The 26,565-nt window shown below is 45.7% G+C and overlaps 1 protein-coding gene across 2 annotated transcripts in view; it reads right to left on the reverse strand.

Moving 5' to 3' along the window:
* Positions 1-9,556: 9,556 nt before the first annotated feature.
* LOC101843592 (acyl-coenzyme A thioesterase 1) overlaps positions 9,557-26,565 on the reverse strand; it is a 20,508-nt gene continuing 3,499 nt past the window's right edge. Inside the window, exons 1-3 of one of the 2 annotated variants that reach the window (XM_040742781.1) lie at positions 18,336-18,827; positions 13,262-13,464; positions 9,557-10,851 (exon numbers count right to left, since the gene is read on the reverse strand). In XM_040742781.1, the coding sequence (XP_040598715.1) occupies positions 10,273-10,851; positions 13,262-13,464; positions 18,336-18,792 (1,239 nt within the window). In that variant the 5' untranslated portion in view covers positions 18,793-18,827 and the 3' untranslated portion in view covers positions 9,557-10,272. Of the gene's footprint in view, positions 10,852-13,261; positions 13,465-18,335; positions 18,828-26,565 lie in introns of those variants that run through there. The other variant, XM_040742782.1, reaches the window with a different exon arrangement.

A 26,565-nucleotide genomic window follows, 5' to 3' on the forward strand; every position in this document is an offset into this window, starting at 1 on the left:
GGCATGGGAAGGTTGGGAACAAAAAAATACAACAGCGTTTGGTGAAGTGTTGTGATCCCCAACCTAAAGGGAAGCCGCTGCCTGATGGTAACTGCAGTCTTCTGAACCAGAGGCAAGTGACCTTGGATGGTACCCAGGTATGGATAGGTGGAATAATTTGATTTCACTCTCCATTTATTGGTATCTCGCCAGTGCCTCTGCTTGGCTGAATCCGGTTCTGCAGGTCAGCTGGCCAAACCTGAATACTGAGCCTCGTGGAGAAGCAAGGATAAGCAGGTGGAAGGTATCTGACAAACATGAGCTCAATAAATAGTTGTAAACTGAAGTTACTGCATTGCACCCCAGGTCCTGGTTTTCATGACCTTTCTCCCCATTCCTGCTAATAAAGCAACTGCTGCTGGGTATTTGGAATACCTCTTTCTATATGAGCATTGTGGGAATGCTCAGCTTGAAAAAAAACAAAACACCCCCCCAAATAAAAACAGCCTTGCCTGGCTCCTCAACCCAAACATAAAAATTGAAACATGCCAGCAGAATGGAGAGAAGTGGGTTGTTGTTATTATTTTATTATTTGAGACAGGGTTTCTCTGTGTAGCTTTGTAGCCTGTCCTGGAACTCGATCTGTAAACCAGGCTGGCCACAGATTCACAGAGATCCACCTGCCTCTGCCTGCCAAGTGCTGGGATCAAAGGCGTGAGCCACCACCACCCAGAGAGAAGCAGATTTTGTTCCCCTCCCATGATGCCCCAGAGGGCATGAAGAGACTTACAGATGATTTTCTAATGATGAGGGAAAAGGGACATGAGGCCGTGGCCTGGGACTGACGACAGGAAGTAGCTTCACGGGGATGCTCAGCTCCTAAACGCAGGAAAGGGTAACTGCTTCGGAGGCCCAGCGTTGGGTGAGAGTACCATATCTGTAAGGAAGTTTGGCACTGAAGGGTCTCTGTGCCCACCAGAGGACAGTAAAACCATAGATATTCTAGTGTAGCTCACTGACTGGAGGTTGCTGCACTTACTACCCAAATATATGACATGCTGTCTCCAGAGTTAAACTGAAGCAGTGTTTTCTGTGCCCTTCAGAGTCAGGATTTCACTACAAAGATAACATCCTTTGCCTGACCTACTGCTGAATTTCTCTGGCTATCTCAAATTAAGGACACTCCCTGACAGATTTTCCTCCAAAGCCCCCCGAATTTGTCCATGATTCAGTGACACTGGCTTTCAGTTATTGGTTCGTTATGAAAAAGTTGAACTGTAGAAATTGTGGCACCTGGGTCAGCCCCAACCCCACACTGAACTGGAAGAAAGATACTTGTTTATATATCTCTTGGACAAATTATGATAAGTGTGAGGAGACCTGAAATCAACTCTCTCTCGCTTTATCTCTGTCTCGTTTAACTGAGGCTGCTAGTTATGCAAGCAGACTCCTTGCATAACCTTGGACTCCTGATCCTCCAGCCTCCATCTCCCATGCGCTGGGATTACAGAGATGTACCATCATACCTGGCAGTGAGTGGAAATTTCTTGAGGCTCAACTGTAAGGTCAAATACTGACTGCCAAGTGAGGCAAACCTCTGGAGAAAACCACGTGGAGACCAGAAACAGCATGCTAGTAGGAGCAATAGAAGATATTAAATTCAAATTGTAGGAACCTACTTTTGGACAAGAACTGCATTAGGTCCTGTTTCATCAGCCAGTGTGTCTGCTTTTATGCTAGAACAATGTGCTTTGCTACTACGACAGTATGTTCCTGCCCCTAGTATGTCTATTTTATGTGTTGGAGTGGTTTGTGTTTGTTTGACTGATTCTTCATGTGTCTGACAGGTTTGCCTGCATGTATGTCTGTGCACCTCGTGCTTGCCTGGTGCCCAAGGAGACCAGAAAAAGGCATTGGATCCTTCACAGCTGGAGTTACAGATGATTACGAGCTGCCTTGCCCATGCTTGAACTCGAACCCAGGTCCTCTGGTGCTCTTGGTCTCTTCAGCCCCTCCACAATATGTCTTATTCTATATTGTGCTGTTGCCAAGATTTCTTTTTCTTCATGATTATTTTGGCTATTTGGGACCTTTTGTGCTTCTGTAGGAATGTTATGATTTTTTTCTCTAGTTGTATGAATAGTGTCATTGTCATTTCGATGCAGATGGCACTGAATCTGTAGTTTTCTTTCTGGGCTAGCTATTGTAACAATAGTTACTCTCACAACCCATGAACATACAGGTTTTTCTATCTTCCTGTGTCCTTAACCTTTATCTTCAGTGGATTTTGTAATGTTTATTGTAGAAGTTTGTTCTCCTCTTTCTTAGTTAGCTTTACTCCTGGATTATTCTCAGAGTTTCATGAATGGGATAGCTTCCAAATTTTTCTCCCAGTAAGCTCATTGCTGATGTATAAAAAAGATACTGACTGGCGGGCAGGATGGAGCACAGCTGTTCACAGCTGTAATCACAATGCAGAGGAGAGGAGGCAGGAAGATTAACAGTTTGGGGCTAGCCTGGACTACCTGGCTGAGACCTTGTACCAAAAACGAAACATTGCTCATTTTTGCGCTTTGTTTTCATACCTTGCTATTCCGGTGAATTTGTTTATGGTTTTGAGAGTCTTACTGTAGGTTCTTAGGGTTTTCTCAACACAAAATCATATTTCCTAACCAAGGAATGATGTTTGTCTGTATCTAGAAAAATGATTGTGCAATTTTTACCCTTGATTATTTTTCTGTTGCCTTATACCCAATAATTTTCATGTATTTGACCATTCTTACATCCCTGGAATGAAATCAAGCCTTCCCCTCTGCTCCTCCTCCTCTTAGTCCTGCTAATTAGATAGTTTATTGAAGGGAACCTTCTGAGGGGAGAAGTGGGTCACAACTAGAGAAAGGTCAAAGACTCGATCAATGCCCTGGTTTATAGTTTTTTTCTTCCTTCCTCCCTTCTTCCCTCCCTCCTTCCCTCCCTCCCTTCCTTCCTTCTTTCCTTTTGCCTTTCATTTATATCTTTTCAGATTTTGATGACAGCAAAATGCTGCTCTGTGTGAAGAATCAGGATGAACACGCATTCTTCCTTAAGATGTTGGTACAATTCATTATGAAGCCACACTGCTGGGAATCCATACTACCCAACTTTTCTTCAGTGGAAGACTGATTTAATCTCATTACTTGGTGACTACTAAATTTTATAACCTCTTGGTTTAATTTAGGTCATATGTGCCCTCCAGAAATTTGCCTGTTTCTTCTAGGCTTTCTTACTTGTTGACGTGTAGTTTTTAAAACCACTCCCCGATGATCCTTTTCATTTCTGTGGTGCTGGTTACAAGGCACTGTTTTCACCCCTAACTTTGTGTATCAGGGTCATCTCCCTCCCTTGGTTGCTTAAGCTCTAGGTTCGCCAACTTTTTGTTTCACCAATTCTTTCTCTGACTGATTTTTTAGTCTTCTTTATTTCTGCTCTGATTTTATTATTTCTTCCCTTTTGCTAATTTTGAGTTTAGTTTGTCCTTGGTTACCTTTGTTTATGAGTGTGTGTTTCCTTGGTTTTGGGGGGAGGCAGAGTCTCAGGTAGCCCAGACTTTCCTCAGACTTTCTATGTAACCAAGGATGACCTTGAACTTCTCTCTTATTTTTTTCCTTGAGACAGGGATTCTCTGTGTAACAGCCCTGGCTGTTCTGGAACTTGATTTGTAGACCAGGCTGTATTAAAGGGTGAATTTAAGCATGGGTGAGATTTGGTGGCAAAACAACATGTAAAAAGAGATCTGGTTACATAGCTCAGGTCCTGGGTCAGTGCAGAATGAAGTATTCTGTACACCTGCTAAATCCATTTGGCTGATAATATAATTTAACTGATGAGTTTTAATTCTATTTTATTTTACATTCTAAATATCTATCTACTGGTCAGAGCGACTCTTGAGGTCCCACCATAGTTTAGACTTACTTTCTCTTAAAGTGTTTCCCAAAATGGCAACTTGTGCTGACAGTGTTATTGGGAGTGGGTGAGTGAGTCATGAGGGATCTAACTTCAGTAAGTGAACCCACTGATGAACTCTTGGGTGGAGCTTCGTTGAAGGAAGTGGAACCATGTATTTGAAGAGTACATCTTGTTGCTGTCTTCTTCCTGTCTCCCTGCCTTCTGATGCCATGATGGTCAGGCCCAAAGAATTGGGGCCAGCCAGGTATGGACTGAAAAGGCTGTGAGCAAAAATAAACCCTTCCTTTCTTTTTTCATTTTTATTTTTCTTTTTTCTCTTTTTGGTTTTTCGAGTCATGGTTTCTCTGTATTGTTTTGGAGGCTGTCCTAGAACTCACTCTGTAGACCAGGCTGGCCAATCCTTCCTTTCTTCAAATTATATTTTTATTAGATTTATTTATTTTACTTTATGCCTGAGTGTTGTTACAGACTATTATCTTAATTATGTAAACATGTGTTACATTTGTTTATGCTACAGAATATTACTTTACCTTGTAAAGGTGTGTTACGTTTGTTTATGCTGCGTTTGTTTAATTATGTAAAGATGTGTTGCAATTGTTTCACCTTGCCTGTGTAAGGCACCTAATTGGTCTAATAAAGAGCTGAATGGCCAATAGCTAGGCAAGAAAGGGAGAGACAGCGCCGGCAGGCAGAAGTATAAGTAGGAGGAGAAATCTAGACTCAAGAGAGGAGAGAAGGGAATGAGAGAGAAACAAGAAGAACACGCCTGAGGCCAGAAGTCACCAGATGGACAGACAGACGCCAGAAGCAGGAAAGAAGGACATACAGAAAGAGAGAAAGGTAAAAAGGCCCAATGCAAAACATAGATAAAGAGAAACAGATTAAAATAAGAGCTAAGATAAGGCCGAGCATTCATAACTAATAATAAGTCTCCATGTCATGATTTGGGAGTTGGTTGGTCACCCAAAAGAAAGCCTGTTACAAGCTAGGCGGTGGTAGCGCACACCTTTAGTCCCAGCACTTGGGAGAGTGGATAGCTAGGTGAATCTCTGTGGGTTCAAGACCAGCCTGGTCTACAAAGAGAGTTCCAGGACAGCTTCCAAATCTACAGAGAAACCCTGTCTCAGAAGAGAAAAAAAAAGAGTTGCCATGGTCGGGTTGTCTCTTCCCAGCCATAGAAACCCTAAGACAATAGCTAAGGCGTGGAACATGGAAAGTTAGCACTGCCCTGCTGAAGTCATTGAGAGCCTGTGTCTCTCTCCTTACATAAGCCTCGTCCTTTGTCCTTAAAGGAGCACACTGCCATCCAGAGAGTTAGCTACATGGAAGGTCTGATTTCCACTCAGCCAGCCTGGGCACAAACACATTGTCCTGCTGAGCCTGCTGTTGGCTCGCATCCCGGAGCCTTGAGCACAAGTTACCCAGTTGAGAGCTTGCCATGAACTTTACCCTACTTCTAACTTACCCGGCTGGCCGTTGGGGAGGGTAACTCTGTCAGGTGCTGCTCTGGTGACTTTGTCACCGATGTAAGGTTAGGAAATCACGAGGGCGTCTGACAGGTACCCGGTCAAGCATCTTTTACATGAACAGAGTGGGACGTTGGCTCACCCTAGTTCTGTCCTCTCCCAACACCCAGTCTCCCAGCAAACACTGCTCTGAGCATTCAGAAACAGGGTGTGCATCTTTGCGGGGCATGGGGTGCCAGCTGTCTCATTCTAGTGAAGAGAAAGCTGGGTGATGGAACAGCTCGCCTCAAGCTGACTTGAAGCCTCCTTTGGGCCTCCCTGACTCCCTGACAGCAGCTGTTCTCACGTCTCTCACAGCCAGGCTCCTGCTGACCTCCTCGGTCTCATCCAACAGCAGCCAGGTTCCTGATTCCCATTCCAGGGGAGTCCCCTGTAAGACTTTCTCTCCTAACCCAGCCTTGTCAGTTTGTCCTTCTGCCTTCATCCTAGTGGCTCCCACAGTCTCGAGCTCCCAGGAGGCGGGCTGTGTCCACACAGTCACCAGCCTCTTCTCGGTGCCCTCAGTAGCTCTGCTAGCCTCCACCTGCCACACCCTCTCCTCCAGGACCCTCTGAGGTGACTCACGGAGAGGGACGGAACAAATGTGCCCTCTGCTTCCTGTGGGAGTAGACAGCTCGAGGATGAGAACCTGGTGGGCAGGAGTCTCACTGATGCTCAGAGCCTGTCCCCCTTTCTTTCTGTAAAGCCAGAAAACTGCCAGGAAACACAACACACCCATCTCATATCTTACCCAACTCTATAGAGCTTTAGCTCCAATTTTTTCCCCCAGGTTATACCTTTTTCTTACGTTATCAAGGTTTTCTACCATTCCAAGCCTTCCAGGCTGATCAGAAAGATTGGGGTCTGCCCTTACCTTGCCAAAACTTACTTCTCTCCTTCCATTTAGATAAGGCTCCTTTGGCAATCACACAGTACAGAGTTCTTCTTGAACCTGCAGTCAGGAAAGGCATCCTTCCAGTCTTGTCAGCTTGTGGGGGAAGTACCTGATCCCCTGCTCACCACTGTCGGAGAAAGAGTTTCAATCTGCACGTCCCACTGAGTGGTGCCTCTTGCTCTTTCCCATCAAATAGACAAAGCAAATTTTTAGACCATCTTGTCAATGGTATGCCGAATCAAAATGTCATTCTGACCATCAAATGCAAATGAAGAAAGGAAAGGTTTGTGTCACATTGTCCCAATTGGCTTTAACACAAATCATGTGCTTGAATATGTGCACATGGACATGTGTGCAGGATCCACCCTTCTTTTCTGTCTGAACTCTCCAGGTTCATCTTTCCCCTCTTCTGCTTTTGCATTGGGGATTTCTAATATTCTTCAACCAAGAAATCATGATGTAGCAAGCATGAACATAACCGAGGAAACAGACATCCACTTAGCTTTTCTCAGTTTCTCATTCTGTTCCTCTCTCTCCCCATCTATGAAGTTACATAGATCATTGCTGATTCCTTCCTTGATTAACCCATGAGTTAATTTAGACCCACATTCTCTTTTGTTTGTTTTTTCTTTGAGACAGGCTCTCTTCATGTAGCCCTGACTGCCCTGGAACTCACAGTGTAGACTAGGCTGGCCTCAAACTTGCAGAGTTGCACCTGCTTCTGCCTTAGGTGCTGAGATTAAAGGCATTCACCTCTCTTGACCGTCTTTCTCTCTGCATCTGGCTGGCGTCTCCTCCTTTCTTATTCCCAGAGCTCTCTCTGTTCAGAAGTCCCTGCTATAACTCCTGCCTAGCTTTTGGCCGTTTAGCTTTTTATTCAACCAATCACAGTGACACATCTTCCCACAGTGTAAAGGAATGTTGCCCAACAGTCCAGCACTCAGAGAAGTCAGAGTGGGAACTCCAGGCAGGACCCTGAGGCAGAAAGCATGGAGGAATGCTGCCTGAAGAGTCACGCTCTGGATTGATCTATGACTTGTGCTTAGTGTATTCTTAACCAAGCTACCGCTCCATACCTGGGTCTCAATTTCTGAAGGCTCTCACGCTATGTGACTCTTTAACTTTTTAATTGTTTATCTGTATATGGGGAAGGGACAGGTGTGTGCCACGGTGCCCATGTGGAAATCAGAGGACAAGTGGCAGGAGCCCATTCTCTCTTCCTCCATGTGGGTTCCAGGGTTTGAACACAGGTTGTCAGGCTTGGCAGACAGTTCCTTTCCCCACTGAATCATCTCATGCAATGCCTTTATTAAACAAGTTTCTGAGGCTGGAGAGATGACTCAACAGTTAGGAGCATGTATTGCTCTCACAGAAGACCAGAATTTAGTTTCTAGCACCCATGTTGAGTGACTTACAATCACCTCTATCTCCAGCTCCAAGGGTTCTGAAGTTGTTGTAGAATATTATTTTTAAGATGTGTTACATGTGTTCATGCTGTGGAACATTTGTTTTAATGATGCAAAGATCTGTTGCATTCTTTTGACTACCTTTGTTTAGCTCTGTGAAGCTGTGATGCTCTGCTGTCAAAAACACCTGATTGGTCTAATAAAGATCTGTATGGCTGATAAGTGGACAGAGAAAGGATAGTCGGGGCTGGTAGGCAGAGAGAATAAATGGGAGAGAAATCTAGGATCGAGGAGGAGGAGCAAGCAAGAGAGATCAAGGATCGAGAAAAGAAGGGGCCAGCCCTGCAGCCACATAGCCCAGAGATGAAATAAGAAGGAAAGAGATACAGAAAAAGGGGAAGTTAAAAATCCACAGGCAAAAGGTAGATGGGATAGTTTAAGAAAAGCTGGCTAGAAATAAGCCAAGCTAAGACCAGGCATTCATATAAAGAATAAGTCTGGGCCGGGCAGTGGTAGCACATACCTTTAATTCCAGCACTCGGGAGGCAGAGGCAGGCGGATCTCTGTGAGTTCGAGGCCAGGCTGGACTAACAGCCTCCAAAACAATACAGAGAAACCCTGTCTTGTAAAACCAAAAAAAAAAAAGAAAAAGAATAAGTCTTCATGCGTATTATTTATTTGGAAGCTGGGTGGCGGGTCCCCCAAAAGACACAGAGCCATAGCCAAAAGAGTGTGTGTGTGTGTGTGTGTGTATGTGTGTGTGTATGTGTGTGTATGTGTGTGTATGTGTGTGTGTGTATGTGTGTGTGTATGTGTGTGTGTATGTGTGTGTATGTGTGTGTGTGTGTATGTGTGTGTATGTGTGTGTATGTGTGTGTATGTGTGTGTGTGTATGTGTGTGTATGTGTGTGTATGTGTGTATGTGTGTGTGTATGTGTGTGTGTATGTGTGTATGTGTGTGTATGTGTGTGTATGTGTGTGTGTGTATGTGTGTGTGTGTATGTGTATGTGTATGTGTGTGTGTGTATGTGTGTGTGTGTATGTGTGTGTGTGTGTGTGTGTGTATAAGACCAAAAACAAAAAACAACCGCATGAAGTCTTCTGGCCTCTGTGAACACAGGCATGCTCACATGTGTGCTTAATAATACTAAATCTGAGGGGCCGGGTGATGTCGGCAAATGCCTTTAATCCCAACACTCAGGAGGCAGAGGCAAGTGAATCTCTGCGAGTTCAATGTTGGCCTGATCCACAGAATGAGCTCCAGAATACCCAGGGCTACACAGAGAAACCCTGTCCCAAAAATCAAAACAAAATTAATAAATTTCAATAGGTTTCTGTGGCTTTCTCTTAACTGCCTATCTTGTGTTATAAGGGCTCAGTTATGAACCTAGCACTGGGTGAAGGAGTCCTCATGTGCTCACATGACCAGTAGCTGATACTACACGTGGGGACAAGAGCGCATGCTTACACACATTCTCTTCTTGGCCTCACAGGCAGGTTTGAAGGCTGACACAGCTTGGGATTCCTAGACTCTGTTTCCTCCTCCAGATGCTCTGTTGCTTCCTGGACTAGATGCTCTTCCTCCCTCTCCCCCCCCCATGTTGTCGTGGCCTAGAGCTCATCAAATGCAGGGGACTCTTCTCCCATTGTTGGTTTGCTTGGTAAAATCGATGTTCTTGTTGGATATGTGTGTAACAAAAATCTTTTCACTACCTCCTCTATGTGCATCAAGCATCTGAAAAGAGGCTTCCAAGTCACCCCAAAACCACTTCTTGAAGGAAGATAATAATAGCGACCTTGGCCCAAGAATTGAAGGACACCATCAGTTTGTCTATAATAATTTTTTATTTTAAGAAGAATGTTCATACTTAAGGTTCCCTTTAAATCATGATATAAAATAACTCCTTTTTTGGATAGGCACTATTTTAGATGACATTTTATTTACACAAGTGTGTGTGTGTGTGTGTGTGTGTGTGTGTGTGTGTGTATGTGTGTGTGTAGACAACTTCTCAGACTTGGCTCTCTCTTTCACCATGTGGGTCCTGGGGTGTCAGCATGACTGCAAGCCCCTTTACCCACCGAGCCGTCTCACCAGCTCAACAGGCACTATTTTTATAAGTAAGCTTTAATTTCTTTGCTGTCTCATGGCACTGGGGAATGAGCTCAGGGCACGATGCTCAGAAGACGAATGCATTACCACTGTGCTATACCGTCAGTCTTTCATAGGCACTTATTATTTTATTACATAAAGAAAAAACTTATGATGGGCAGTGGTGGCACACGCCTTTAGTCTCAGCACTTGGGAGACAGAGGCAGGCAGATCTACAGGAGTTCAAGGTCAGCCTGGTCTACAGAGCAAGTTCCAGGCCATTGTAGAGCTACACAGAGAAACCCTGTCTCAAAAAAAAAAAAAGAAAGAAAGAAAAAAAATTAAGGAATTAGAATATATCCATATGAATTAGACAGAACTGATACTCTGATAGTATATTTGAAGTTTTCTCCAGAACCATCAGATAATGGGTAATATTTTAGGAATGACCTCCTAACTCTTACTACCCAAGTGTTTGTGGAAGAAAGTCTGGAGTTGCTGCCATGCATCCACCTGGGCCACGGCATGAGGCTTAGGCTCCCCTCCAAAGGTGATATTAGCACCCACCAGGAGGTGCATGCCAGCCTTGCACAGTGGGAAGTAAGGGGGCTCAATGTAGTGCCCCGCTTCTGGGTAGCAGATGATCTGGGGCTTCTCCTTCCCATGGGCCTGTAAGCGTTTGGAGATCTCATTGGCATAGAACTCGCTCTTCCAGTTGTGGTCATCCTGACCTACAAGCAACAGGAAGGTCGTGTCAGACCTCTCCACGGGGATGAAGCTCTTCTCTTCTACCAAAGGGCTTTGCAGAGCATCCACAACATCCTTGAGGCCGTCTTTGGTCATTCTGACTTGATTTCTCAGAAGAGACACAGGGGGTATAGTCTCATCCTTGTAGTATATGGTGTTCCCAACAGCAGCCACAGAGCCATTGATGACAACAGCAGCTTTGATGCCCTTCAGGAAGGAGGCCATAGCAAGGCCAAGTTCACCCCCTTTGGAAATGCCAAGCAGCCCAATTCCTGGACCCTTTACCTGAGAAAGAAACGAATTATAAATGGAGGTTTAGCCCCGGAACACTGTGAGAGCTAGAAAGCCAAGAGGAAGTTGGCCTTGACTTGGACTCCATCTAGTTACATTACAGCTGCACTACAGCCTGGGGACATTTATCTAGTCCTTCCCCATAGCTTTCTTGTCACAGTTTCCTTGTCATTAGTCTTTGCAAGGATTTGTAGAACTCCTATGATCTTTTCCTCTAACCCAACCACACCAACCATTCCCACTTATATAACCCAAACCTCTTGTCACTAGCATGAATTGTTTCAGGTTCAAAACAATCTCACTTTTAAGCATTGCATCTCTGGCCACCATCTCTCCTGCTTAGTCCTTCTAGAAACATGCCTTTCTGCCTTCTGAGGCCTTAACAGCCTCCTCCCCGCCGTAGATCACCCATGTTCAGCCAGTCAGCCCCTCCACGTCAGAGTGCCCCCCTTGCGGGCGCCTTACACTCCTTTATTGCCATCATCCCCTTGTCATACTGACCCAGGAAAGGACTAATCCTGGTGAAGTCACATGCTCACCTCCTCCAGGCCTGGTGGGGCTATCAGAAAGGCACATTCCTGCTGGCTGATCTGGCATTTGACACCAGCACTGGCGTGGCCCATCAGCCCTGCCAGACATCTTCCCACTTCTCCAAACGGCCACCTCACATCCTCCCCGACCTCGAGACCCCCCTCCCCCCCCACACCCCCACCTTCAGCTTTTCATACTGCACTGAGGAGACCGAAGCTGTCAGGAGGATGTCTCATTTTCTCACTCCCCAATCTACCTACTCCCATGGCAGCTCAAATTCTCAGATGTCCCACAAAATCTCAGCGGCCACCTCTAGTTGCCTTTGGGATGCTGTCCACGATCTTGCTCCAGGGTTGGCCTCCCACACTTACTTCCAGCCTCCCCTCTTTCGACTTCTCTCTGCTGGTCCCCAGGTCCTCCCTGCTCTGAGCCTCTTCTATCTCCTCACAGCCCTGTGTCCCGGGCCACACTAGCTATGACTTTGTTCTGCACCCTGGTTCCCTGCAAACCTGTGGGAAGATGTCTGTTGTGCCTCCTTTCTTCCATCCCTACGCGGTGCCTTCTGGGTGGTTGGGGTTGGCGCTGACGCACAAGGACTGCCCCTGCCCTGAATGCCAGCGTCCTCTGCCTATAAGCAAATGGCTCTTTGGCTGACCTCCTATAGAAATCAATCAATCAAATCAATCAATCAATCAATCAATCTCTTTCTCCTCCCTCCTACTCCTTTGGCAACAGTACCCTTGACCACTTTTAAATGTAACTCTTCATTAAAGTTCTAATAATTACATGATCAATGATGTTTTAATTACCCTACTAGGAAAGTTTAAATTGTCACCTTGACACAGTCTAGACTTACCTGGGAAGGGGCTAAAATGAGGAACCTAGGCTGGGTTGACCTATAGACACTCCTTTAAGTGAATTTTTTATTTATATTTTATATATGAGTGCTCTGCAGGCCAGAAGAGGGCACCAGATCTCAATACAGATGGTTGTGAGCCACCATGTGGGTGCTGGGAATTGAACTTAGGTCCTCTGGAAGAGCAGCCAGGGCTCTTAACCTCTGAGCCATCTCTCCAGCTCCTTAAGAGAATTTTTTAATGTCACTATTGAAGTAGGAATGCCCACTATGAATGTAGGTGGCATTATTTCCTAAGCTAAGCTGTATAAAGCTGAGAAAAGAGAGCTTAGCGTTAGCATGGCACATTCTTGGCTCTGCAGTCCCCATTGTGAATATGATATGACCAGCATCTGCCCCAGTGACTTCTCTACTTTGATGGACTGTGAGCTGTAACTGTGAGTTAAAATAAGCCCTTTCTCCATGAATTGCTTTTGTTGGGATATTTTTATTTTCAGCTACAGCAACAAAGATGAAATTAGGATATCTAGTTATCAAAGGAGTAGACAGAGCAGAAGTGACAAAGTCGTGGGACGGGAAATGGACAAGATCTATTCTCAAACTTCTCCAGACGCAGCTCTGCTTCTCTGAGCGCGCCAACGCTGCCGGTCACTTTAAGTTCTGGTTATAAAATTATAAAACAAGCAGGATTCCCACCTCAGCCTGTGCTGGGCTGGATCTGCAAAGCTCAGAGCCCTGGTCTCCTGCTGTTGACTGTCAAGTTCACCCTATGCCTCCTAGGGACCCGGGGACACAGGGACACAGGCAGGAGAGGGCTGCTGAGCACATCATTTAAGGAGCACTGGCTGGCGGTGGCCCTACCTGTTTCTTTCCCTTTCCTTGTATCAAACCTAGAGATCTCCAATGGCCTTGAGCTCTTTGTGAAGTAGACAGAGAGGCTGTCATCATTCCTCACTTGTGAACCAAGCACCTGATGAGGAGACATGACAGGAGCCAATGAAATGAGGGAGATCTAACCTCAGGGTGGCTGAGCAGGTAGTTCACGGCTTCTTCAAAGTACTCTATGCGCATGGTCTCCATGCCCTTGGGGAGGTCGTCGTAGTTATAATAAGCCAGAGCCATGACAGCAAAGCCCTTCCCAGCCAGCAGACTAGCACGGTACTCTAGAAGGCCACCTCCAACTCCGAAAAGGTCCACAATCCCGGGATAGGGCCCAGGTTCTGGGGAAGAAACAAAACTAAACATTACTAAGAAGTGTTTGCAGCTGGACATTGGTGGTGCACGCCTTTAATCCCAGCACTTGGGAGGCAGAGGCAGACAGATCTCTGTGAGTTTCAGACCAGCCTGGTCTACAGAGCAAGTTCCAGGACAGCCTCCAAAACAATACAGAGAAACCCTGTCTTGAAAAAAAAAGTGTTTGCAGTGGCATTAATAGACATGTGAGGATGACAAGGTTTTCAACAGACAGTAAAAATACTGTCCTCCTACCTTCAAGTATCTAGAGTAGCCTGGGCTACGTCCCCTTTCACACCTAAAGCCTCAAAGCTCCACAATGGTTTACAAAGACATTAAGGGGACATTTAGAAGACTGGGGTAGGAATGCACGCTAGCATGCATGGCTCAGAACACACACACACAAACACACACACATACACACACACACACACACACACACACACAACCTTTACAATGACAACAATAAAAATATTGTCCTCTTCTGTCCCCCAAACTGAACAATGCCAATTGCTGGTGAGGCTGTGCAGCAACCAGAGCTATCACATGATACCGTGTGACGCAAAGCAAACAGGGCAGTCTGCAGAAGCATCGGGCGCTGGTTCACAGACTTATCCATACGTAACCGTGGAGCCCAGTCCTTGCTCTCTGTGAATGAAATGAATGAGAAATGAAATGAAAAGCTGTGTTCACACAAGAACACAGTTCAGTGCAGGATTCAAGTGTGTGTAGCGGCTTTATTCATTGTCTCCAAACTGTAAACAAACCCAGAAGCCTTCAGCTAGTGAATGGACACATCATAGAAGGGAGCATTATGAGGAAACAGAAAGGCCTGACGAGTAGAAGGTCACGTGAATTTCAAATGCATTCTGCTGAGTGAATGGGCATAGACTCAAAGGGCTGCATGTTCATTTGCATGGTTTTGTGTCCTAAATATTTTCACTGTTTATATAAGGGGGTTTGTCTTCCACATGTCAAATTTAAATAACTCAGTGTTATGGTTAATCATGATTTCAAATCCATTGGTTTTGGGATCAATAAGGCACACCCCTGGGCATTTCCAGAAAGGATTAAATGAGGAGAAAAGACCCTTCCCTTAGCTGGGTAGCACCTGCTGCTGGCAGTCCAGATACGGAGCATCTGAGGCAAAGGAGTCCTGGTGTGTTTGCTCTGTCTGCTGATAAGCACATCTCTCCTATTGCCACTTTGTCTGACACAGGAAACCCAGATTCTTTGGCCTTCCAACGTGGCTCTCCAGGAATCCTCGAGGCTTTCCTCATCAGATTGGGATGGCCGAGGCATCCGGTCGGTGTAACTTTCAACAACTACATTCTACCTCTCCCGTGTAAACAGCTGTTGTTGGAGGACAGAGCCCATAGCTGACCTAAGGAATCCCTTTCTGTCAATCCGATTCCTGTAGAGAGCCCTGATAAGACTCTCAGCAAACACCTGACAGACACCAGAAAGCCCTGCTTTTGCCTGTTCCTTCTTCTGCACCACAGAGGGTTTGAAGTACGGATGCCCCTTGGTATCACCACCTCTTATATGTGTGCCTTACATATTTTGTTTTTATCGAACAAGGCACTTGCTGTCAAACTGACAGCCTGAGTTCAACCCCCAGGACCCACATACTAGGTGAGAACTCAAACTACACTTTGGGCTCCCACATGTGTACCCCACATGTACACTAAACAAATAAATATTTTAGTTTGCCTACCCCATGAATGTTGTCTTAGCAGAATTGAGACTGATGGGGGGGTTGGCTCCACCTGTGCCTTGGGCACGGGCAAGTGATGAGCACTGTTTAAGTTTGTTAAAAACCAGTGTTAGTATTAACAAGCTCCTCAAGTTTATATTGAAGTCTATAAACTTGATGTTCTTATCCTGCTGTCCGTTTTCCTAAAAGTTTTTCCTATAAGATCAAAGACTCTTTTGGTAGGGCAATCAGATTCCCTAATCAACAGCTATTGGACTGTTTGCAGCCTTGGCCACCTTGTACCAGCACCAGCCATCTTAAACACTCCATGAGACGACCACACAAAGACCATGACTGGGTGTTACTATTGTAGAATAGTAGTTGAAGATGTGTTACATTTGTTTATACTATGGAACATTTGTTTAACGATGCATAGATTTGTTGCATTCTTTTTTAAGATTTATTATATATACCGTGTTCTGTGTGCAGGCCAGAAGAGAAAGGATAGGTGAGGCTGGCAGTCAAAGAGAATTAAAAGAAGGAGAAGAAGAGAAAAGATCTAGAAAAGGAGGAGAGGAGGACTCCAGGGGCCAGCTACACAACAAGCCACAGAGTAAGAAGAAAGGTATATAGACAGGTAAAAGCCCAGAGGCAAGAGTTAGACTGGATAATTTAAATTAAGGAAATCTGGCTAAAAACAAGCCAAGCTAAGGTCCCGCATTCATTAGTAAGAATAAGACTCGGTGTATTTATTTGGGAGTTGGGTGGTGACCCCCCCAAGAGCAAAGAGTTTTAAAAAATGCCACTAGGTGTAGCTGTGGCCAAACAACTTGTACCAGGCTCGTTTTTAACAACCCTTTCCACCTTGGTGTATGTGTGGAGGGGGGCGTTTCCCCTGTTAGTCTGATAGTTGTACCTGAAGGCAAATCTGTGTTTGGTCTAACACACAAATCTCAGGAATTGTGACTGGTGCTCAGAGGCTAGGCTGAATAGGTCAGATGATCACTCTCTAACTATGTAGACAGGCTCTTCAGCAAGTCGTCTGAGAGATACTGTTTTTAATGCTGCCTCCCCTGGTGTGGCTAGCAACACTAGGCAGAGGCTTCTCCCGAGTGATCTTTTTTGCTTACTCTCAATGTGGGCTAACCCTCACTACACCCCATTGCCTTTACGTTACCAGCTTAGCCCTCATTGAAAGTAAGCCCAGCAGAGAAAGTTATGAAGCCACTGAAGTAGGCTGCCGCTGTCACCCCTCAGTCACCCTGTGTGGTGGCGTGTGCCCAGCACCTGGCATCCAGTTCCTGAATGCATACCACAACTGCCAAGCAGCTGGCAAGTGTGTGAGCCTGGAGTTATCCTCCGAGTGTAATCCTGGCAAGGGGCAGGCTTCCTGGGTTGTCGTGGCAGCAGTCACTGGGCTGGGAAAGGGTTCAGGCATCTGGCTGAAGAAGCAACCACACGCTTTAAGAGTAGCTGGGGGAGAAGAAGAAAGGTGTGACCAGAGATAACGAGAGAGAGCAGGGAGCCAAGACTAAAGAACAAAAGTTGTGGGGAGGAGATGCTGGTCACCAGAAGATTCCAGACAGCTGTCATCTACAGAGGTTCAGGGTGCCTGAGGATGTAACGCTGGCCTTGGCCAGAAGCAAAGGGACCCGATACCCAAGGCCTGCAGGACTGACACTGGAGGATGCCACAAGTTGCTGCTCCTGCCTCCCGCTACTGTGGCTCCTGAACACGAGGGGGAAGGACCAGCCATTGGAGAGCTTCCCTATGTGTGATTCCAGTTTGAGTTGAGCACAAGATGCTGGCAGTTGTGGATTAATTACTATGCCTCCATTTATTCATTGACTCCATTATTGGGAGGGGTGCATTTTGACTATTTCCAAGCAATAAGCTTTCCAGTGCACATGTGTCACAAAATGGTAGAGTTACATATTAATCTACCAAGTTAAAAACTAGTTGCTTCCCGGGATAACTTAATGAACCTAATGCTTCCCGGAATAACTTAACTCTCTCTAGCTATGTACTGAATGGCCCTTCCGCCAAGCATTTAACATTAATTGGACATGTTAGGCTTTGAAAGTTTTGTTACTCTTAAGCTATGCAATATATCCCGTAGTTTTTTTTATTTTGCATTTCGTTGGTTACTTGAGAGGCTAAGTAGGCATCCTTTTATGTAAGACTATGCAAGGCTCTCAGATTGCCAGCAGACAGAAAAAGGCCTCCCTCTACTTTAACTGCGTAGAAATGGAAAGAAAAACGCAGAATCAAAAGGCATCCCTTGGCCCGGCGGTGGTGGACACGCCTTTAATCCCAGTGCTCAGGAGGCAGAGGCAGGCCAGTCTCTGAGTCTAAGGTCAGCCTGGTCTCCAGAGTGAGTTCCAGGACAGCCAGAGCAACACAGAGAAGCCCTGTATCGAAAAAAAAGAAAAGAAAAGAAAAAGGGGGCTGGAGAGATGGCTCAGTGGTTAAGAGCGTTGCTGCTCTTCCAGAGGACGGGATTTAATTCCCAGTACCCATGTGGCAGCTCACAACTGTCTGTAACTCCAGTTCCAGGGTATCTGACACCTTCACACCAATGCACATAAAATAAAGTTAAATAAAATTATATTTAAAACAGAAAAGAAAAGATAGAGAAATGTCCCTTGTTTTGAAAAGGGGTTTTGTTATGTTGACCAGACTGGCCTGAACTCCAAAGCTCAAGACAGTCTTTTGATTTAGTGTCCCAACCTGCTGGACTATGATGCACAGCTCAAAACAGATTTAACATTTAAAACAATATGTTCAAACAGCTATGGTTTCCGACAGGGTTTCTCTGTGTATCCCTGTCTGTCCTGGAACGCATTCTGTAGACCATACTGGCCTCGAACTTAAAGATTGGTCTGTCTCTGCTTCCCAAGTGTTGGGATTAAAGGCGTGGACCACCACCACCCGATTTATTACCACTAGTTTTAATTTTATATTACAAGTAGCTTGTTCCTTTCCTTAAAAGATCTTATAACTTAGCTGTAGAATTGAAGAACCAGCTTCCGCGAAACAACATCTTCATAACAAACCCTTTCCAGTCCGGTCCAGTCTCCTTTCCTCTGAGTCCTAAGTCCTTTTTCTTCATTTAAAACCACAGAGGAACTTTGAGCAAAGGGAAGGTGGAGGGCAGCTCACCTGGAGGCAGGAAGAGCGTGGCGCGCACACGGCCCTCGCGCACGGGCACGCGCCGCACCCCGGGAGCCATGAAGTGACGCTCGTGCACCGCCCGCGCCAGCAGCCGCCCGCCGTCGGGCTCGTGGCCGTCCAGCACCTCCAGCTCCACCACGAAGGGCGTCTGCACGTCGCGCTTGATCAGGCGCCAGAAGGGCCGTTCGGGCTCCAAGGCCCAGAGCAGCCCCATGGGCTCGATCCCGGAGAAGCTGCCGCCCAGCGCGGGCGCGCGCGCCAGGTCCAGGTCGCCGCGGGCGTCGGCGCGGTAGCGCGCGTGGGCGCGGAAGAGCGCGCCTTTCTCGTCTCGCAGGGCGGCGCGCAGCGTGACGGGCTGCTCGGGGGCCAGGCCGTGCACGGCGATGCTCAGCGGCTCGTCCCAGCAGCTGCGGCCCGCGGGCTCCAGGCTCAGTGTCACCGTCATGTCAGGGCTGCACTAGATGGGGCAGATGGACCAGGACTCCTAGAGTTGTAGTCACAGGCGGGACGACTCGCTCCACTCCCATTGGTTGGCCTCGGACACATCCTACGATTTTGTGACAACTTCTTATGCAAAATCAAAAGGAGAAAGTTTCTAAGAACAAAGACTCGCCCGGAAATCCACGAAATATGGCTAAGTCAAAGCAGTGACAGTCGGTGCTGAAAAGAATAGAAGCTGCAGTTCCACACTGAAATTCAGGATGTTCCCAAGAAACATGCATGACCGGATCCCCTCTTAACCCTCAGTCTCTGATCAAGCATTTCCCCCGAAATTTCTTGGTCTCTGTATATCTATCCAGAGCAGCTCAGTGTTTATGGAATCTGACTGTTCTTGTATGTTGAGGACCTTTAGAAAAGTACACAGTTTTCTGGATGCATTTCCCTTATCTGAAAGGTCTGCTGGGACTATTAAATAAGAAGATGCACTGCTATTAACCTGGGCTTCACTTGGGAAAGGAGCATTGTGTCGTTCCTCCCCCCCCCCCGCGTCCCCCCCCCCCCGTCCCAAATCTAACTGCTGCCCCTGTCAATTTGGGTTTCTACCACTGGGATTCTTTGAGTCTGAGTTCTAACCAGAAGCAAGTAATCCATGCAAACTTGGCAGCAGGAGAAATTTCACAAAGGGACTACAATTTTTTTTTATAGAGGCATGGGAAGGTTGGGAACAAAAAAATACAACAGCGTTTGGTGAAGTGTTGTGATCCCCAACCTAAAGGGAAGCCGCTGCCTGATGGTAACTGCAGTCTTCTGAACCAGAGGCAAGTGACCTTGGATGGTACCCAGGTATGGATAGGTGGAATAATTTGATTTCACTCTCCATTTATTGGTATCTCGCCAGTGCCTCTGCTTGGCTGAATCCGGTTCTGCAGGTCAGCTGGCCAAACCTGAATACTGAGCCTCGTGGAGAAGCAAGGATAAGCAGGTAGAAGGTATCTGACAAACATGAGCTCAATAAATAGTTGTAAACTGAAGTTACTGCATTGCACCCCAGGTCCTGGTTTTCATGACCTTTCTCCCCATTCCTGCTAATAAAGCAACTGCTGCTGGGTATTTGGAATACCTCTTTCTATATGAGCATTGTGGGAATGCTCAGCTTGAAAAAAAACAAAACACCCCCCCCAAATAAAAACAGCCTTGCCTGGCTCCTCAACCCAAACATAAAAATTGAAACATGCCAGCAGAATGGAGAGAAGTGGGTTGTTGTTATTATTTTATTATTTGAGACAGGGTTTCTCTGTGTAGCTTTGTAGCCTGTCCTGGAACTCGATCTGTAAACCAGGCTGGCCACAGATTCACAGAGATCCACCTGCCTCTGCCTGCCAAGTGCTGGGATCAAAGGCGTGAGCCACCACCACCCAGAGAGAAGCAGATTTTGTTCCCCTCCCATGATGCCCCAGAGGGCATGAAGAGACTTACAGATGATTTTCTAATGATGAGGGAAAAGGGACATGAGGCCGTGGCCTGGGACTGACGACAGGAAGTAGCTTCACGGGGATGCTCAGCTCCTAAACGCAGGAAAGGGTAACTGCTTCGGAGGCCCAGCGTTGGGTGAGAGTACCATATCTGTAAGGAAGTTTGGCACTGAAGGGTCTCTGTGCCCACCAGAGGACAGTAAAACCATAGATATTCTAGTGTAGCTCACTGACTGGAGGTTGCTGCACTTACTACCCAAATATATGACATGCTGTCTCCAGAGTTAAACTGAAGCAGTGTTTTCTGTGCCCTTCAGAGTCAGGATTTCACTACAAAGATAACATCCTTTGCCTGACCTACTGCTGAATTTCTCTGGCTATCTCAAATTAAGGACACTCCCTGACAGATTTTCCTCCAAAGCCCCCGAATTTGTCCATGATTCAGTGACACTGGCTTTCAGTTATTGGTTCGTTATGAAAAAGTTGAACTGTAGAAATTGTGGCACCTGGGTCAGCCCCAACCCCACACTGAACTGGAAGAAAGATACTTGTTTATATATCTCTTGGACAAATTATGATAAGTGTGAGGAGACCTGAAATCAACTCTCTCTCGCTTTATCTCTGTCTCGTTTAACTGAGGTTGCTAGTTATGCAAGCAGACTCCTTGCATAACCTTGGACTCCTGATCCTCCAGCCTCCATCTCCCATGCGCTGGGATTACAGAGATGTACCATCATACCTGGCAGTGAGTGGAAATTTCTTGAGGCTCAACTGTAAGGTCAAATACTGACTGCCAAGTGAGGCAAACCTCTGGAGAAAACCACGTGGAGACCAGAAACAGCATGCTAGTAGGAGCAATAGAAGATATTAAATTCAAATTGTAGGAACCTACTTTTGGACAAGAACTGCATTAGGTCCTGTTTCATCAGCCAGTGTGTCTGCTTTTATGCTAGAACAATGTGCTTTGCTACTACGACAGTATGTTCCTGCCCCTAGTATGTCTATTTTATGTGTTGGAGTGGTTTGTGTTTGTTTGACTGATTCTTCATGTGTCTGACAGGTTTGCCTGCATGTATGTCTGTGCACCTCGCGCTTGCCTGGTGCCCAAGGAGACCAGAAAAAGGCATCGGATCCTTCACAGCTGGAGTTACAGATGATTATGAGCTGCCTTGCCCATGCTTGAACTCGAACCCAGGTCCTCTGGAAGAGTTTCTGGTGCTCTTGGTCTCTTCAGCCCCTCCACAATATGTCTTATTCTATATTGTGCTGTTGCCAAGATTTCTTTTTCTTCATGATTATTTTGGCTATTTGGGACCTTTTGTGCTTCTGTAGGAATGGTATGATTTTTTTCTCTAGTTGTATGAATAGTGTCATTGTCATTTCGATGCAGATGGCACTGAATCTGTAGTTTTCTTTCTGGGCTAGCTATTGTAACAATAGTTACTCTCACAACCCATGAACATACAGGTTTTTCTATCTTCCTGTGTCCTTAACCTTTATCTTCAGTGGATTTTGTAATGTTTATTGTAGAAGTTTGTTCTCCTCTTTCTTAGTTAGCTTTACTCCTGGATTATTCTCAGAGTTTCATGAATGGGATAGCTTCCAAATTTTTCTCCCAGTAAGCTCATTGCTGATGTATAAAAAAGATACTGACTGGCGGGCAGGATGGAGCACAGCTGTTCACAGCTGTAATCACAATGCAGAGGAGAGGAGGCAGGAAGATTAACAGTTTGGGGCTAGCCTGGACTACCTGGCTGAGACCTTGTACCAAAAACGAAACATTGCTGATTTTTGCACTTTGTTTTCATACCTTGCTATTCCGGTGAATTTGTTTATGGTTTTGAGAGTCTTACTGTAGGTTCTTAGGGTTTTCTCAACACAAAATCATATTTCCTAACCAAGGAATGATGTTTGTCTGTATCTAGAAAAATGATTGTGCAATTTTTACCCTTGATTATTTTTCTGTTGCCTTATACCCAATAATTTTCATGTATTTGACCATTCTTACATCCCTGGAATGAAATCAAGCCTTCCTCTCTGCTCCTCCTCCTCTTAGTTCTGCTAATTAGATAGTTTATTGAAGGGAACCTTCTGAGGGGAGAAGTGGGTCACAACTAGAGAAAGGTCAAAGACTCGATCAATGCCCTGGTTTATAGTTTTTTTTCTTCCTTCCTCCCTTCTTCCCTCCCTCTCTCCTTCCCTCCCTCCCTTCCTTCCTTCTTTCCTTTTGCCTTTCATTTATATCTTTTCAGATTTTGATAACAGCAAAATGCTGCTCTGTGTGAAGAATCAGGATGAACACGCATTCTTCCTTAAGATGTTGGTACAATTCATTATGAAGCCACACTGCTGGGAATCCATACTACCCAACTTTTCTTCAGTGGAAGACTGATTTAATCTCATTACTTGGTGACTACTAAATTTTATAACCTCTTGGTTTAATTTAGGTCATATGTGCCCACCAGAAATTTGCCTGTTTCTTCTAGGCTTTCTTACTTGTTGACGTGTAGTTTTTAAAACCACTCCCCGATGATCCTTTTCATTTCTGTGGTGCTGGTTACAAGGCACTGTTTTCACCCCTAACTTTGTGTATCAGGGTCATCTCCCCTCCCTTGGTTGCTTAAGCTCTAGGTTCGCCAACTTTTTGTTTCACCAATTCTTTCTCTGACTGATTTTTTAGTCTTCTTTATTTCTGCTCTGATTTTATTATTTCTTCCCTTTTGCTAATTTTGAGTTTAGTTTGTCCTTGGTTACCTTTGTTTATGAGTGTGTGTTTCCTTGGTTTTGGGGGGAGGCAGAGTCTCAGGTAGCCCAGACTTTCCTCAGACTTTCTATGTAACCAAGGATGACCTTGAACTTCTCTCTTATTTTTTTCCTTGAGACAGGGATTCTCTGTGTAACAGCCCTGGCTGTTCTGGAACTTGATTTGTAGACCAGGCTGTATTAAAGGGTGAATTTAAGCATGGGTGAGATTTGGTGGCAAAACAACATGTAAAAAGAGATCTGGTTACATAGCTCAGGTCCTGGGTCAGTGCAGAATGAAGTATTCTGTACACCTGCTAAATCCATTTGGCTGATAATATAATTTAACTGATGAGTTTTAATTCTATTTTATTTTACATTCTAAATATCTATCTACTGGTCAGAGCGACTCTTGAGGTCCCACCATAGTTTAGACTTACTTTCTCTTAAAGTGTTTCCCAAAATGGCAACTTGTGCTGACAGTGTTATTGGGAGTGGGTGAGTGAGTCATGAGGGATCTAACTTCAGTAAGTGAACCCACTGATGAACTCTTGGGTGGAGCTTCGTTGAAGGAAGTGGAACCATGTATTTGAAGAGTACATCTTGTTGCTGTCTTCTTCCTGTCTCCCTGCCTTCTGATGCCATGATGGTCAGGCCCAAAGAATTGGGGCCAGCCAGGTATGGACTGAAAAGGCTGTGAGCAAAAATAAACCCTTCCTTTCTTTTTTCATTTTTATTTTTCTTTTTTCTCTTTTTGGTTTTTCGAGTCATGGTTTCTCTGTATTGTTTTGGAGGCTGTCCTAGAACTCACTCTGTAGACCAGGCTGGCCAATCCTTCCTTTCTTCAAATTATATTTTTATTAGATTTATTTATTTTACTTTATGCCTGAGTGTTGTTACAGACTATTATCTTAATTATGTAAACATGTGTTACATTTGTTTATGCTACAGAATATTACTTTACCTTGTAAAGGTGTGTTACGTTTGTTTATGCTGCGTTTGTTTAATTATGTAAAGATGTGTTGCAATTGTTTCACCTTGCCTGTGTAAGGCACCTAATTGGTCTAATAAAGAGCTGAATGGCCAATAGCTAGGCAAGAAAGGGAGAGACAGCGCCGGCAGGCAGAAGTATAAGTAGGAGGAGAAATCTAGACTCAAGAGAGGAGAGAAGGGAATGAGAGAGAAACAAGAAGAACACGCCTGAGGCCAGAAGTCACCAGATGGACAGACAGACGCCAGAAGCAGGAAAGAAGGACATACAGAAAGAGAGAAAGGTAAAAAGGCCCAATGCAAAACATAGATAAAGAGAAACAGATTAAAATAAGAGCTAAGATAAGGCCGAGCATTCATAACTAATAATAAGTCTCCATGTCATGATTTGGGAGTTGGTTGGTCACCCAAAAGAAAGCCTGTTACAAGCTAGGCGGTGGTAGCGCACACCTTTAGTCCCAGCACTTGGGAGAGTGCATAGCTAGGTGAATCTCTGTGGGTTCAAGACCAGCCTGGTCTACAAAGAGAGTTCCAGGACAGCTTCCAAATCTACAGAGAAACCCTGTCTCAGAAGAGAAAAAAAAAGAGTTGCCATGGTCGGGTTGTCTCTTCCCAGCCATAGAAACCCTAAGACAATAGCTAAGGCGTGGAACATGGAAAGTTAGCACTGCCCTGCTGAAGTCATTGAGAGCCTGTGTCTCTCTCCTTACATAAGCCTCGTCCTTTGTCCTTAAAGGAGCACACTGCCATCCAGAGAGTTAGCTACATGGAAGGTCTGATTTCCACTCAGCCAGCCTGGGCACAAACACATTGTCCTGCTGAGCCTGCTGTTGGCTCGCATCCCGGAGCCTTGAGCACAAGTTACCCAGTTGAGAGCTTGCCATGAACTTTACCCTACTTCTAACTTACCCGGCTGGCCGTTGGGGAGGGTAACTCTGTCAGGTGCTGCTCTGGTGACTTTGTCACCGATGTAAGGTTAGGAAATCACGAGGGCGTCTGACAGGTACCCGGTCAAGCATCTTTTACATGAACAGAGTGGGACGTTGGCTCACCCTAGTTCTGTCCTCTCCCAACACCCAGTCTCCCAGCAAACACTGCTCTGAGCATTCAGAAACAGGGTGTGCATCTTTGCGGGCATGGGGTGCCAGCTGTCTCATTCTAGTGAAGAGAAAGCTGGGTGATGGAACAGCTCGCCTCAAGCTGACTTGAAGCCTCCTTTGGGCCTCCCTGACTCCCTGACAGCAGCTGTTCTCACGTCTCTCACAGCCAGGCTCCTGCTGACCTCCTCGGTCTCATCCAACAGCAGCCAGGTTCCTGATTCCCATTCCAGGGGAGTCCCCTGTAAGACTTTCTCTCCTAACCCAGCCTTGTCAGTTTGTCCTTCTGCCTTCATCCTAGTGGCTCCCACAGTCTCGAGCTCCCAGGAGGCGGGCTGTGTCCACACAGTCACCAGCCTCTTCTCGGTGCCCTCAGTAGCTCTGCTAGCCTCCACCTGCCACACCCTCTCCTCCAGGACCCTCTGAGGTGACTCACGGAGAGGGACGGAACAAATGTGCCCTCTGCTTCCTGTGGGAGTAGACAGCTCGAGGATGAGAACCTGGTGGGCAGGAGTCTCACTGATGCTCAGAGCCTGTCCCCCTTTCTTTCTGTAAAGCCAGAAAACTGCCAGGAAACACAACACACCCATCTCATATCTTACCCAACTCTATAGAGCTTTAGCTCCAATTTTTTCCCCCAGGTTATACCTTTTTCTTACGTTATCAAGGTTTTCTACCATTCCAAGCCTTCCAGGCTGATCAGAAAGATTGGGGTCTGCCCTTACCTTGCCAAAACTTACTTCTCTCCTTCCATTTAGATAAGGCTCCTTTGGCAATCACACAGTACAGAGTTCTTCTTGAACCTGCAGTCAGGAAAGGCATCCTTCCAGTCTTGTCAGCTTGTGGGGGAAGTACCTGATCCCCTGCTCACCACTGTCGGAGAAAGAGTTTCAATCTGCACGTCCCACTGAGTGGTGCCTCTTGCTCTTTCCCATCAAATAGACAAAGCAAATTTTTAGACCATCTTGTCAATGGTATGCCGAATCAAAATGTCATTCTGACCATCAAATGCAAATGAAGAAAGGAAAGGTTTGTGTCACATTGTCCCAATTGGCTTTAACACAAATCATGTGCTTGAATATGTGCACATGGACATGTGTGCAGGATCCACCCTTCTTTTCTGTCTGAACTCTCCAGGTTCATCTTTCCCCTCTTCTGCTTTTGCATTGGGGATTTCTAATATTCTTCAACCAAGAAATCATGATGTAGCAAGCATGAACATAACCGAGGAAACAGACATCCACTTAGCTTTTCTCAGTTTCTCATTCTGTTCCTCTCTCTCCCCATCTATGAAGTTACATAGATCATTGCTGATTCCTTCCTTGATTAACCCATGAGTTAATTTAGACCCACATTCTCTTTTGTTTGTTTTTTCTTTGAGACAGGCTCTCTTCATGTAGCCCTGACTGCCCTGGAACTCACAGTGTAGACTAGGCTGGCCTCAAACTTGCAGAGTTGCACCTGCTTCTGCCTTAG

This window comes from Mesocricetus auratus, unplaced genomic scaffold (genome assembly GCF_017639785.1).
Source record: "Mesocricetus auratus isolate SY011 unplaced genomic scaffold, BCM_Maur_2.0 Super-Scaffold_15014, whole genome shotgun sequence".
In the NCBI taxonomy this organism is placed as follows: Eukaryota; Metazoa; Chordata; class Mammalia; order Rodentia; family Cricetidae; genus Mesocricetus; species Mesocricetus auratus.